The sequence below is a fragment of the Callithrix jacchus genome, chromosome 11 (genome assembly GCF_049354715.1).
Source record: "Callithrix jacchus isolate 240 chromosome 11, calJac240_pri, whole genome shotgun sequence".
NCBI lineage: Eukaryota > Metazoa > Chordata > Mammalia > Primates > Cebidae > Callithrix > Callithrix jacchus.
In genome coordinates this window covers 43,790,108-43,805,812 of record NC_133512.1, presented here as the reverse complement: position 1 = coordinate 43,805,812, position 15,705 = coordinate 43,790,108, and the positions used below count along the sequence as shown (strand labels likewise).

The 15,705-nt window shown below is 34.1% G+C and overlaps 1 protein-coding gene across 24 annotated transcripts in view; it reads right to left on the bottom strand.

The window, feature by feature from the left end:
- DGKB (diacylglycerol kinase beta) overlaps window positions 1-15,705 on the bottom strand; it is a 747,505-nt gene that overhangs the window by 503,330 nt on the left and 228,470 nt on the right. For all 24 annotated transcript variants that reach the window (XM_078342642.1, XM_078342645.1, XM_078342654.1 and 21 more), the window contains one exon: window positions 10,662-10,760. In XM_078342642.1, coding sequence (XP_078198768.1) covers window positions 10,662-10,760 — 99 coding nt within the window. The remainder of the gene's footprint in view (window positions 1-10,661; window positions 10,761-15,705) is intronic.

Here is a 15,705-nt window from a genome sequence, read left to right as displayed (position 1 = left end):
GACGGAGTTTTGCTCGTTACCCAGGCTGGAGTGCAATGATGCGATCTTGGCTCACTGCAACCTCCGCCTCCTGGGTTCAGGCAATTCTCCTGCCTCAGCCTCCTGAGTAGCTGGGATTACAGGCACGTGCCACCATGCCCAGCTAATTTTTTGTATTTTTAGTAGAGACGGGGTTTCACCATGTTGACCAGGATGGTCTCGATCTGTTGACCTCGTGATCCACCTGCCTCGGCCTCCCAAAGTGCTGGGATTAAAGGCTTGAGCCACCGCGCCCAGCCCTCAGGAAGTATTTAATCATTACTTTCCTCATTAGGAATGGGTTTATAGTACAGAAAGAATTAAACAGCTGTGAAAGCTGACTCATTTGTAGGACAAAATAACATAGTATGGGAATAATGATACTTTACACTTCTCAGTAGAGAATATCTAGAAGATACCATTCTTCATCTAGATGTTCACTATTGTGTTACTTATAATAACAAAATGAGGAATTGGAAAGATGCTAGACAAAAACAGTTTCAACTAAGATATGACATATTTACTTAATGAGATTATACAGGCATTAATAGTGATGTCCCATAGTGTGTGGAAATATATAAACATTTAATGATATCATGTTAAATGTTAAAATAGAATATCACATGGAATATTCAGAATAACTTTAAAAAGGTGAAAAAAAAATCTAAAAATCATGAAGGTAATTTTGATATTTATATATTAATAGTGATTCTTCTTAGATAACTATCACAGGTTTTTATGTTATTAAATTCTTTTTCTTTCTTATTTTAAAATTTTTGTATGAGTGCTTAGTTATGGTATGATAAAATGTTAAAATTCACTTTTTAAATTCCAGCATAATATTTACAATAGTAATATTAAATGATATTATCCTAGCACTCTCCTCCAGCTATGCATAGTTGTAAGCAATTTTCATGAATTAACTCATTCGATTTTATTTTACAAATGAAATACAGATGAACAAATGTTAATAGCTTGCTTCATATCATAAATCTAGTGAAAAGGCCAGGCTTAAAATAAAAATGGCATACTACCAGAGTTCTAAGGTGACTAAAACAATATACTCTCTCACCTGCAGTGGATGAACAATTTGGCTGCATCTTAACAAAGCTTAAGCTTTTTAATCTGCTTGTATCACTATCTTCCATGTCTAGTGTTATCTCCTGATATTTAATATCAATGTTCTTAATGATTAATGATGGTGAGTACTATTCATATGTCTATAGGTGGCTTATAAATAGACTTAGTTCAACTGCCTGTTTAGGTCTCTTTCCCTTTTGAATTGAATTGTTTGCTTATTATTGATTTATATAAATTCTTTTTATATTTCATACACAAATCATTTTTCAACATTCTGAAACTATTGGATGGAAATGAGTTGCCCACAGATCAGCAGTTCATGTTAGAACTCTGGACTCTAGTCTCCTATACTTTCTGGCTATCATTATTCTCTCTTCTTTCTTTCTTTTCTTTTCTCTTCCTTCCCTCCCTTCCTTCCTTCTCTCCTCCCTCCCTCCTTCCCTCTCTCTCTCTCTTTCTCTCTCTCTGTCTCTCATTCTCATGAATCTTCCCACTTCGCCTCTTTTCTAAAACTTTTCATGGGCTCTCTGGAACAGCTGTGGAAAAGAACAAATTATCCTTTTCCTTTCTAAATAATGACCACTTTTGCTAATAACACTTCTGAAAAGAGGCAACTCATTCTCTCAATCCTTACAAGTGCTGCAGTTTTAACGGTAATCTCTTGGCCTACCATCAAAATTACCATTTGTCCAGCTCCAAAATAGACTCTCCTTACACTTGAGGTTCATGAAATCTAATAGTTCTCCTCTCTACCTTTATTCTTTACTGTCAAGTAGTAACTATTTTTAAGACGCTGCCACAAACCCTGGTGGTTTTAAGGATAACATCCAATAAACCATTATCAGAGTTCCTTTACCTTCTAACATCTAATGAACTTCCCCTGCACATCAGTTGAGCCACCCAGACTCATGGCTGCTTACTGGATCTTACCATCATATGAGAATAATCTATTCTGAAATCTCATCAATCCTAATATTCTACTCTCTGCTACAGTCATCTCTCCTGGTTGCATAATTTTCTTCCTCTGTTGTTGTCTTTTGACTATTCAGAATGCAATCTCCTGGTGACACTCTCATATCACTTCTGCTCCCTGCTTAAATTTATTTTACACTCTGTTGCTAGCAAACTTGTCTTTCTACAACACAAAGTGAATCATTTCAGCTCATATGTACATTGGATAAAGCCAAACTGGACAAGACAGGCCAGGAAGCCATTATCTTGGACCTTGTATTTTCTTTTCCTCCAGCATCACCCTTACACATAACCTTTAAAAAAATATTTTGGAATTTCATGATCACACTATGTACTCTCTGGTCACTGAGACTATTTATATGAACATCACTTTACATTTTCCTTCAAACTACCTATTTATTCTTCAAGACTCACCTCATGCATCATTTCTTTAAGAAAAAAAAATTAATTTACTCTTTACCCATGAGATGGATTAAGATTCCTTCCTCTAGGGCTCCTGTAAGTGAATATTTATCATACCCTAATATATAATTTCTTTGGATGCTTTGTCTAATTGATTCTGAATTGCAGGGGAGAAAAAAACTGCTCTTATCTGGATTTTTAGCTCCAGTGATATTAGTAAAAATTAAAGGGAAAAAAAAGAAAGAGGGAAAGAAGGCAGGAAGAAAAGAAAGAGAGGAAGAATAAACAGTAAGAAGCTAGAACTGCAGACAATGTGTATAAAAATAATGCAGTGATCTTAAAGATACCATGAAGACATAAAAATAATTCGTATAAAACAATGGTTACTTATGTATCATAAAACTTCAACTTTAAATAATCAGCATATTAACACTATGTCATTTAAAATTCCAATTTATCAACTTTAAAATATCAATATTGATATTGAAAAATGGCTAGGAAATTAGCCCCTTCATTAGAGAATTAAGAACCTTGCTCTTTGAGATCATATTCTTGGCGGGAACATGGATGGAGCTAAAGGCTATTTTCCTTAGGAAAGTAATGTAGGAACAGAAACCAAATACTAAATGGTCTCACTTATAAGTGAGAGCTCAATGATGAGAACACATGGACAGATAGGGGACAAGAAGAATGACGGAGGGCAAAGGGCACAAGGAGGAAGAGGATGAGGAAAAATAATGCATAGTAGGCTTAGTACCTGGTGATGAAATAATTTGTACAACGAACCCCCATGACACAAGTTTACCTATATAATAAACCTGTTCCTGTACCCCTGAACTGAAAAGTTAAATTAAAATAAAGAACCTGGTTTTTAAATTATAACACAAAATGTATACATACAGAAAACAAAACTAAATCATGCAGCTGAATATAAAAGAAATGACTTTTGTGATAATCTGCTTGATTTTACTCTTCAAACAAAGTTTAAAATGTGATTTTCTCATGAAATATCTCAAGTCTTCTTTTGTGTCTGGTGACAGAATTAACTGAATAAAAGCTGCACCAAAATTGAAAAATAATTACATAAACTTATGCATTATTATAGGACCACTTTATCATAAAGATATAAAACTTAGAATGAATGTAAAACTAAACTATAATGCTAGAGAATTTGATCAGATTTGTAGCTTCCTTTATGAGATTACTCTAATAGCAAAGGAATTCTATAGGCCTATTTCACTGATTTCTGTGAACTCAAAAACGTATGTACTCCCCAAAATAATTTTAAAAGTATAAACTTAAGCCATTATAGAGAAACAGAAATCTATGATAGAATAGTAATAAAGTTACATAATAGCACATACAAATAAATAACATATATTCCAACATTATAGTCCAATGTTGGCATAAATTTAACATTAAACTTATTAAGTACAAAAAAAAAAAAACCATGATGGTAACGACTCATGAAGTCTAAGGGATAACCGGTGACAAACAGAACTGAGAAGGACTTTTGTCAGGGAATGAAGGACATTTCAAAGAATCTTTTTGTTGTTGTTAAAATAGGGAGTTTTATATGATTAATTTTTTAAAATCCCTTTTAAGGCAGGCTGATGACATAATTGTTGAAGCCCAATTTAATTTAAGCCAAACTGCAAAGGGCTAAAACAACATAGACTACATCTGTCTTGAGTTAGGGGTCAATTAGAACACAGACGAGTGAGTGGCTTGCATATGGCCTCATTAGGCCATATTCCATATGAGATTATTAAAATTTATTTGCAATGTCACTTTGTTTCAGATTGGCCAGCTGAGATTTCAGTGTGTTATCTGTGGTAAGAACCAAGAATGCATTTTTTAATAGATTCTATTAAAGGCAGAACATCTGTTTTGACAATCAATTGGGAAGGGTTAATGGCCTTTTATAGAAATTAAGTGTCTTATCATGAGACTCAACGAGTTGGAAGTCATCCTACATTTGTTTGAAAGTACAATAAGGGGAGGATTCAAGGAAACCTACCTTTGTAAACAGTTTCTGACTTCTCTTCAATATGGCAGTAAATGAACTATAGCTATAATTCTTGCCAGATCATTTTTTTAAAAAAGCATGCTAAGTACCTAAACAGAGTCATGGAAAAATCTTGATTAAAAATCCATTGTTAAATAAATTTTTAGCAATATAGGTTTTTGACAGTACTTTCAAAAGATACTAGCTACCAATTGCAACCTCTGAAAACAGCAATTATATCTGATATAGGGAATCATTAATTTTTTTATTTGAATAGAAAAGATCAAATGATAATGATTCTAATTTCAGAGTAGTTGATTTTAACCCATTTTTATGGCAATAACCATTATCAAGACCAATTATCTGTGGAAACCATTTGTAGTGCATGCTCATAAAAAGCATTCCATCAGTGCACAGGAGATGCTTATCTTGCTAATCTCTGAAACCGGTGGGCATATATCTACTGAATCATTAACCTAACACTTATAACAACTATTGGGGAGGAATGGGAAGGCTAAGAAGGGTGGTATAATTTTTTTTAATGACACTGGAGAAGGTGTTTTAAAATATGAGAAGACAAGGACTATAGATCTCGACCTTGTATTATGTCATTAAGATGCAAGGCTATGTGAACCTAAACCAGAAATTAAGGATCAACACTATATTTACAGAGGTCATAAAACAACCAATTTCTAACTACAGAGTCAAAGACTAAGGACGAAATAAAACTAGGATCTTAAGTTCTTTAATGTTTCCTATAATGTGATAGAGATGCTATCAATGACCACTGTGTAATAACTGCATCTGAACCTCACCTGCTCCTCTTAAAAAAGATAAGCACAAGAAACTGGGGCATGCATTTCTTAAAGAGGAAACTGGTATTAAATAATAAGAAACAAAACAAGATGATATTGGATGTCAGGACTAATGATTTTCTTTAAATGAAGAACTACAGGTCATGCAGTATGAAATTATTCCTGTGAGTTACTGAAAATTCACAGACTGAAAAGGCTCAGAGCCCATCAGCTGGAGCAAATTAAGCAATTTTGTGAATGGAACAATTTTATTAATTTGTTTAAAGTATGATCACTTCAGTAGTTAATGCATACTATTGACAATATTTTTATTCCATGAAAAGAAAGTAACCTTTAATTCTTACTCAGTGAGGTTAGCAAAATTTTTAAGTGAAGTATAGTGTATATTTATTAACATCTACAAGACTCAAGGGCTTGAGCGAACAGGTGTCCTTAAAGAATTACAAGTAGTTTAATTATCCTTGGTTTCTAGTGGATAAGGTAGTACATGAGAGAGTGAGCAGGTTGATCCAGTGAAAAAGCCTTGTTTACTGTAATAGAGAGTTGAGGATTCAAACAGTGAATCCCAAAAATATTTTATGAGTGAGAGAGACTTATGATATTTGCACTTTTTGAAAGTTGACCCATGAAGCAGGTTGGGAGCCTACAGAAAGGAGGTAGTTCACAAACATGCTACTGGGACAATCCAAGAGGAAAATTTGTGAAGCTAGCATACCAGAGAGTCATAACTGGGCTGAAGTAAAGAGACAGGATTAAGAACATTAGAATAGTATTGATTAATCTGATATTCCAGATGAGGAATAAAAATCCTACTTAGGTTTCTAGTTTGGGAAAGTCGGGGTGTGAAGGTTCCAGTAGCTGAGATACGACAGGTAAAAGCTCTCTACTGGGATTTGGAAAAAGGGTGGCTATGAAAATCTCAGAGCAAGCTCCGGAGTGATAATGACTCAGGTACCAATTCTGAATTGCCATGTACTACTCATGTGACACCGGGAAATTTACTTAACCTCTTTGTTTCGCAGTTTCCTCCAATGTAAAATAGGAACAATTATAATATTTATCTCATGTTGTCATGGTGAAAACAAAATGAATTCACATATTGTGTTACTTATACTATACCCCTCCTTAATCTCAATTCCTACCTCACCTACTCTCAACCTGACACCATTAAGCTTGATTCCAACAACTTTTGACTTCACTGTAATTTACAGTGTACTATTCCTAAAATATATTACTGTACCTCATTTTAATGTCTTTATTTCCCTCGTTTCCAGCTTAAATTCCATGGTTAAGCCTTACAATTACTCCTTTGCAAATCTTCTCAACTCTCTGGATGCCTTCTCTGTACATGATATTAGCCAAAAGAAACAGTCACATTAAGACTGGGCTATGCCTATTCCACTCATGAAGCTAGCATGTAATTAGATAAATATGAATGAATGTGAGTTGAGAAATATATTCATCTAAGCTGACTGGAATCATATACTAAATGGACGATTATTAACAAGATGTAGCTGTTCTCTTCTCCTTGGAAATCACACTGTTTCTTTCATCCATTTAGTTTCCACTTTCCTGGGTGACACAGGCTTCTTATACATCTTGCACCATCCTAATTCTAGCTAATGACCCAGCTCTCTATTTCTTTGAGAAAATAGAAATGTTGTATCTTTCTGCTGTTGTTGCCCCCTCAACACAGCACAGATTGTTCCTTTTAAAGTCAGATCATTTCTTGTTCTGGTCAGACTCCTCTAATGGCTTCCTATTTTATTCAGAGTAAAGGCTAAAGATTTTACAATTTCCTAAATTGTCCCACCCAATACAAAAATCTTATAATCTCTTTGAACATCTATTTTTCCTCCTATACACTCAAAGCTAGCCACTAATCTCCCCAGTTCCCTTGAGATCTGTCAAGTGTCTATCGCGTCAGAATCTACCTGTAAAATTCTGTCCCCAGATAGCCACCAGGGTGACACCCTCAAATCACTCAATGCTTAACTCTCTCCTCAGTGAATATCTTGACTGTCTCTTTTATAATCGCAGTCCCAACATTTCTTCTTTCTATAATTTAATTTTGCCCTTTACATTGAAAACAAAACTAGTACTTACTGTATATATTAAAGGCATACAATTAATGTACAATAATTGTTTTGATACTGTCAAACAAAAACTATCAAAGGCCACTGTTTTCAACTGAGCTCTTACAGGAGCCTCAAAAGACCAGACCAAACCGAAATGGAGTCACTTGTACTAAAGTGTCACATAATCAAGTTGAAACTTTAAGAAAGCAGATTGATCCCAAAACACACCAGTTGCTTCAGAAAATATGAAACTCCAGTCTACCTGACTTGGTATAATAATGATGTAACCACTGCTTTAACTCTTACCAAAGAGTAACCTGAAGTCACATGATGTTCAACAGTCAGCTTTTGTTTTGCATTATTGTGTTTGCTTATTTCCATCTTACAAAAACCACTGTTCTTCTATGTCTAGTGGAAGCTCTCATTCTACTTTGTAGAGTGGAGGCTGTCCTAATTCACTAATAAATGCCAATTCGATTTATAAATAAAGGTGTTGTTATTTTGTTTTTAATAGTATAAATATATTGTGAAATGAGTATTATAGTCAAGAAAATTAACATATCCATCTCCTCTTATAGTTACGTGTGTGTGTGTGTGTGTTTAGTGCACCTGAAATCTAGCGTATTGGCAGATTTTCAGTACATAATATAGTATATAGTATAACATACTGAAAATCTGCCAAAATATAGTATATTTGAGATGGAGTCTCACTCTGTCATTCCAGCTGGAGTGCAATGGAGCAATCTCAGCTCACTGCAACCTATGCCTCTTGGGTTCAAGCGATTCTCCTGCCTCAGTCTCCCGAGTAGCTGGGATTACAGTGACCTGCCACCATGCCCGGCTAATTTTTTGTATTTTTAGTCTAGATGGGGTTTCATCATGTTGGCCAGGCTGGTCTTGAACTCCTGATCTCAAGTCATCCACCCACCTCGGCCTTCCAAAATGCAGGATGAGTCACCATGCCCAGCCATGTTAAACAATATTAACTATAGTCATTATACTGTACATTAGATTTGTAGACATTCATCTGAAATAGTTGTAACTTTGTACTCTTTGATCAACATCTCCCTACTTCTCCCCCTTCATATCTTAAGAAATCAACATTCTACTCTGTTTCTATGTATTTTAGTACAACCAGGTACTAAATAATTTACTTATTTGTATTGTTTATTGTCTATGTTACCTCTGCTGGAATGTAAACTCCATAAAGGCAAAGATTTGTCTTTGCTTTTAATGTTCTCATGTTTCTCTATAATACTGTCTGGCACATACTAGCTATGCAGTGAATATTTACCGAACAAATTAATTAATATTTTAGCATAGTACCTGGGATAGTATATATGCTCAATCAAAAGAGCTGTAATTGTTACAGTAATATATAATAATATATTGGGCATACAGAACTTAAAATAATATGTGTCCTGCAGGTGGCAGTTCTAGGTTTGGAATTTAGGATGATGAACTGAATATAAATTAGCTTGGTAATGCAATCAACTGAATAAACAAGATCTCATCGGGAAGAACACTAAGAGAGGAACTCCATTAAATAGGAAGGTAGAACCCAGGGACGCACCGACATGGGCATGTCGACATTGTGAACCCAGGAAAGATACTGAAAGCAAGTGTGCAGAGAAACAGAGAAAGGACCAGGAGAATGAGGTATTATGAAAGTCAATGAAAGGTAGGCATTTCAGAAGGATGGAATGCTCAATTGTCATCATACACTTCAGGGTAGATAGTACCACAAAAATGGTAAACAGGAAATGCTGAGATATAAATCAGTTTTAAAACTGTAGGAATATTTAATGATTGGAGATAAATCTTCAGAAAAAAAATGGTCTAAAAATAGCAATGAAAACTTATGCAAGATTGTTCAAAGACAAGAATATTCATGTAACACATGCTCTTTACTTTGGATCTCAAAGAAAGATGTGATAGCATAATTAAAAAAAATACACCTTAGGTTTGAATTTGTATAACTAGAGGTTGACATAAGCGGACCAAGGAGGCAGTCCCCAGGCTGCTGAACTGAGTGCTCTTGCATAGGCAGATGGATAGTAGGAAGAAATCATAGATCTCTTCGTAGAGTTAAAATCTGAGATTGAAAATGCATCTAAACCAGTACAATTGCTGTATTTTTAAATAAAAATATAAATAATACAAAAATCTGGAAGTCTTCAAGAAAATACTTATATGAATAAAAATGACACTAAATTTACCTAAAATGTAAAATGTTTTTATATGACTCTCATTATATTTAATTACTCTTATTTACCATGGGATGTCTAGGAAATCTTACATGAAGAAAGAAAATTTAGAATTAGTTATTGCTACACTCAACAATATTGAGGTATTTTCTTTTCCTCTATTTTTGTAGTTTAAGAAAATGAAGAGCTTTTAATAATTTTGTTAAATAAAGGCATTTTAAATACAACAAGTATTTTACAGATAATTACAAAATGAATCATAAATGGTACAAAATGACTAATACAATTAATTTCTAGGTTGACCTTTAGAAAAGTATTTTTCTAACATTTCTTACTTGTTATAATTTTATTATAGCAAATGGAAGTTCCAGCCATTTAATTTCCATGTTGCTTTTCAAAATGAGAAGGGCATCATGGATATAGTTTGTTTTTTAAAATAACTGTTACACTTTCGAAGCAATTTGGATTTTGAATATGAATTTTGTCATTTGAATATCTGCTTCTCTTCCCACCAAGGTTCGTTCGTTTCAAAGTTACTTTACTCATGCATTTTCACTTCTATATTTATTGAATTATGTAATTATTTTGCAGGTAAATTTATTGTTCAATAAAAGACTTTAAAAAACAGCTAATAGCAGTGCATAACTTTCTTCAAGGTTGTGTCATCATTTTAGGTAGTCTCTAACCTAGATGAGAGCCCTCGATATTGCAGATATATAAGGTGCATCCCAGCAAAATTGCCTGTATGAATAACTTCATTATTCTGGGAAGCTAGATCTATAAAATATATATAATGTAGAAGTGCTCCGCCTTTACAATTCCTGGTAAGTACAGCATGACTAAGTGATAAAATCTGAGTCAGCTTCTGTTCAAGATACCATTCTAAAACATGTATAGTGACATGAAAGAAAAAGAAAATATAGTGGGCAAAGGTGTTCTGTTCCAGAGTAACGATTATTTTTAGAGCTATATAGTTCTACCTTGATTAATGAAAAATTACCTCTAGGAGCATTTAGTGGGATATGATACTGATCATTCACAGCAACCATGAGTTACAGCAGAATGATAAGGAAAAACTCACCAGTACCACTGGACAGATTGTTGTGGGTGGTAAAATATGGTCCTTCAAAGGTCCACAGTCACATTCAGGTTTTAGATGAGAAGCACATTTATTATGGAGCTGAAAAAAGAGAAAGGGGGATAATATTAAATTCCACATGACAACACCTAACATGGAGGAGATTGTAGTTCAATTAAGATGCAGCAAACACATTAAAAATAAAATAAGCAAATTATAAAAACAAATAAACAGAGTCAAGAAGGAATTCCTAATACATTTGTCCTTATATATGTACCATAAATAAACCACTTATCAGCTTATCTGACCCATTCTGTACAGTTTGTAATTCTCAGAAATGTTTATGTTAAAAATATACTTTAGGTTTTGCACCAAAGAAGGCTGATTTCTTTGACAAACACAGATTATTGTCCCTCATACTTCTTTCTTTGCTTATCTGTTAGCATAATCTTAAAACCACTGTGCCTGTGTACGGTTTTTTTTTTTTTTTTGACCCTCATGTTTTCTCAAAGTCATTATAAAGTGCACAGCTCAGTATGGGGCATAATTGATCCCATCATTAGTTTTAACTTTGTAATTCAATATGTAAATGTAACCAGAGATTCATCTCAGTAGGAGCAGGATATAAATAAAAGAAGATGATTATGATTATAAAAATTTATCTGTATATTGTATTTATCAGCTCAACATTAAGTTAGCGTATAATCATACAATGTCATATTTATTTTTAATATGTATGAACCCAAACTAATATTTTTATTAACCTGGTCACAAGTTTACATTAAGGTGTTACAACATGGTGCTTAAAATAGTGATGTTTTTAAATTGAGTTGGTAGTTTTTAAAAAGTTACAGATTTGGTAAAATAATACCTGCTTGAAGGCATCTAGAGATTTCTCCCTCCTGCACTATGCATCAATTTGATACGAACTGTTCATACTTTAGAAAAAATATATATTTCAAAAAGATAACATGTCATGTTCAAAACAAAAAAGAGCCACATCGTTTTTCAGTTTTGAATCAAAAGCTACCTGATTTAAGCCTTGGCTACATTAATTTCTACAACACACATACCTTTGTAAGCAGTTAATTATCAACTAAGCATAGGAGTCTAATGAGTGTTGATTGATTTTTAGTGGCAGAACAGTATCAAAGAGGTTTTTCTGTGGTCCTAGAATCTAAAACTGTTGTCATGCTAACTCCCTACATTGGAATTGAGGTGACTTGTACTATAATTAATGCACATTAGGTTACTTTACATGAAATAACAGTATCTTTACACATTTATCCATAATTAGCAGCTCTGCTTCTCAGTGGCATATAAACGTCTCTATAAAAATGATTTAATCATATTAGGCACTACTGGTCTTTGTCAAGAGGTAGGAAGTGCTGAAGATAGAGAAGCAGTTGAATGCACTATGGAATTAAATAAACTGATACTCAGAGAAAATCAAAATATATAGTTTCCTAAAATAAACTTACTGACCGGTTTAAATGTATTATTAATTTATTGAACCTAATCAAATTTCTTAGAATAAACCATGGTCATGGATGTTTGGATTTAAAGGTAACAGGTTATCAAGTGTTGAGGTGGATCAACTCCTCTCCACCAAAAGATACGTTGAAGTCCTAACTTTTCAATGTGAACTTCACTGGATATGAGGTCTTTCTAGATGTATTTAACTTAAGATTTAGTCATTCTTGGTTTAGTTGGACCTTAATCCAATGACTGGTGTCCTTATAACAAGAGGGAAATCTGGACAGAAAGACAAAGGCATGGAGAGGAGAAGGCCATCTGATAACACAGGTAGAGATTTGAGTGACACAGCTACAAGACAAAGAATTCCAAGGATTGCTGACAACCACCAGAAGCTAGGAAGAAGCAGAAAAGGATTCCTTCAGAAAACCTTCAGAAGGAGGATAACCGGCTGAAATTTGAAATTCTAGCCTCCAGAGCAATGAGTGAATACATTCTTATTTAGACACCTATTTCACGGCAATTTGTTACAGCAGCCCTAGAAAACTAATAAACCCAGTACTATAAAAATTACACTAAAACCAAAGGAAGACTATGTATCTTAAGACTCTGCTATACTATGAATGTCACAGAGAAAGAGCTTTTGCTCTTTGATTTGGGGCAACTTCCTTAACACTGAGAAAACAGACTCTAAGAATCCTCTACAAAAAAAAAACCACACACACAAAAAAAACAGATTCAAGATAAAAATCTATTTGTGTTTACAGCAAGAAAGTGCTGAAATATTACTCTTGATTACAGTGTAAAGCTAAACACGTGACTCTGAGGGCCACAGGGGCAGGACATACTGAGACTCATGCCACACTGACTACAGATGCACAGTCAGAGGCCTCAGCCTCCTCCATGCTTCCATCCACAAGTTTCCAACAATTTGCAACGGATACGGCAAGTGACGACTAAGCTCTCTGTATAGTTATTTGACGGTTACTGATGTAAGAAAGGATGGCAAAAATAAAATTAATTTAATGACAACTTTGGGGCATTTAGGATAGTTTCCCAGACAGAAGGAAAGAATCAAAGACTCAGATAGAATCACGAAGTAGATGAGCTTACCATAGTGTATGTGAAGGGACAACTCTGTGTACTGGGGTTTGGGAGTTTCAGAGTATAGGAATCGACAATTGATCCCATGAAATTCTGGCCTTTGCATAGTCAAATAAAACTAGAATGGAATTTCCCAGTTTGATGACCACTGTGGTCCATATCCCTGAGTTCTGTCTAGGCAGTCATAAGGCACTCTCCCAGAAATATAAGCACATAGTAGGATCTATAAGAAGTTGAATAACCGTATTAATCTGATACACAGAACCACACAATGCAAGAAAATTCTCCTAACCAAGAAGTCTATGTTTAATATGCAGGAATACCTTATACTTGTATTAAGACTAGAATCTGGAGCTAATAAATACATTTGCATAACCATCAACAGCCAAGAGTTTTAAAACTGAGGGCATTATGTTAGGAGTACAGATCATTTTACAAGTTGTGAATCAAATTTGTATGACAAGTTTAGTTTATGCATCATATTTCTTGGAAGTATATTTGAGGAAAAAATATATATTGTGAAATCCAATGTGAAAATACATATCATTTTCAGGACCACCTATAAAGGGTAAAAGTGAACACTGTGAACTTAAAACTGCTCTAAATAATAAAGTCTATTTTCAAAAGCAAAAATCAACAAAATAAAGTTACCTAATAGAATTCAAATGCTACAATTTTTTTTTCTTTAAGATACTAGTAATAGTTCGTTTCCTGATCAGGTGCTTACAGAATATTCATTTGTGCAAAACTCACTGAGTTCTGCCCTTTGGATATAAGTGCTTTTCTATATGTACATTTTCCTTCAATAAAAAGCTTTCTACAGTTTGAAAGAATGAATAAGAACTACTAGTTGACAGCAAAACTGGGTGACCATAGTCAGTAATAATTTAATTGCACATTGTTAATCAACTTAAAGAGGGTAATTGGATTGTTTGTAACTCAAAGGATAAATGCTTGAAAAGACACCCTGTTCTCCATGATGTGCTTATTTTACATTGCACACCTGTATCGAAACATATCATGTGCCTCCTAAATATATATACCTACTATGTGCCACAAAAGTTAAAAATTAAGTGAATATCATCAACAATAAAAATTTGCTTAATCTTGTCACCATATTTCATGGAAAGGAATATAAGAAAAAGGCACAGCTTTTTCTCGGATGTTAATAAGATGCTGAAGGCTGATAATTGTTTTCAAGATGACCTATATCCCAAATCAGCAAAACCCTAAACACGGAGATCCTCATCAAGAACAGAAATAAACTAGAGCACTGAAGATGCTGCCTCTTGAGTAAAACAACCAATAGCGCACCAGAGAAAAGGAATTGTTTACTATTTAAAAATTTTTAAAACATTTTTGTTCAATTATCTTTGTATTTTTTTCAATCTAAGGCAAAAATCCTTAGCTCATTTTAAAATATACATCCAGAAATTCCCATTCATGTTAAGAGATTCAGTGCCATATGTAGGAAAGTCATATAATAGGAACCAGCTTTTCCTGGAAGTGAATTAAACAGTTGGAAATAATTTCAGAGTTTATGACAACTTCCAGTAGCACCTAATTTACAGCCAGATCTATGTTTATTAGAAAAAGCTGTCTCAAGATAGAAAGAAAAAGGAAGTGTGTGAATGTGTGTGTACACGTGTGCCTGCATATACTTCTTGGTGGAGTTGAGAAAAGAGTGAGTGTGCTGGTCAGAGAAGAAAATGGAATCTCAGAAGTCAAGAGGAGGAAAAATAGAAAATAAATGTTCATGGAAATTTAGAGGAAAATAAGAGGAGAAATCAACTATTCCTCTAAAGAAAAACCCAAAGGCCTGCCTTGGAGGAACATATTTATCTGTTTATCCAATCCGCTGGCCCCTAATATTTTCCAGTTTGGTGTACTTCCTAAGACTGGCATTTGCTGAAGCAGAAATGTTTTCACAGCACTGGAAACCTTTAAACATGACTGTTAGGAATTCAGTATCTTAGTAAATAATATTATCTCTATATTATACAAAATTAGTAATTCATTTCAATGAAATAGGTGTTCTTTTTTCACCACTAAATAAAATGCATCAACCTCCTATCCTGGTGAGTCCTGCCTGAACAGTGATAGCTTACCTTGACCAGAAGTGATTTGCAACATGTTCTACATGAAGTATCAAGAAGACACACTTTGAGAAGAAATGAGAAGGTATAAGCAGTGGGATATTGAGGGTGTTAGTGATCAAGACAAAAGAGAGAGCCAAGGTGAATATTTTGCCTGTCCCAGAGGAATGAAATAGAAAACAAAGAGACTGGTTGCCTAAATATCAGAAGGCAGTCTTCCACGGACCTTCCCTAAGCTTTGCGTGATTTTAATTTTGAAGTGACTAGATTTACGAAAGAATATAAAATTTCATTCTAAGAACCTAACTTTGTATCTACAAGATGGCCAACTAGTAAATCAAGAAACCACAAGCGTGAACTGAAAAATGGTG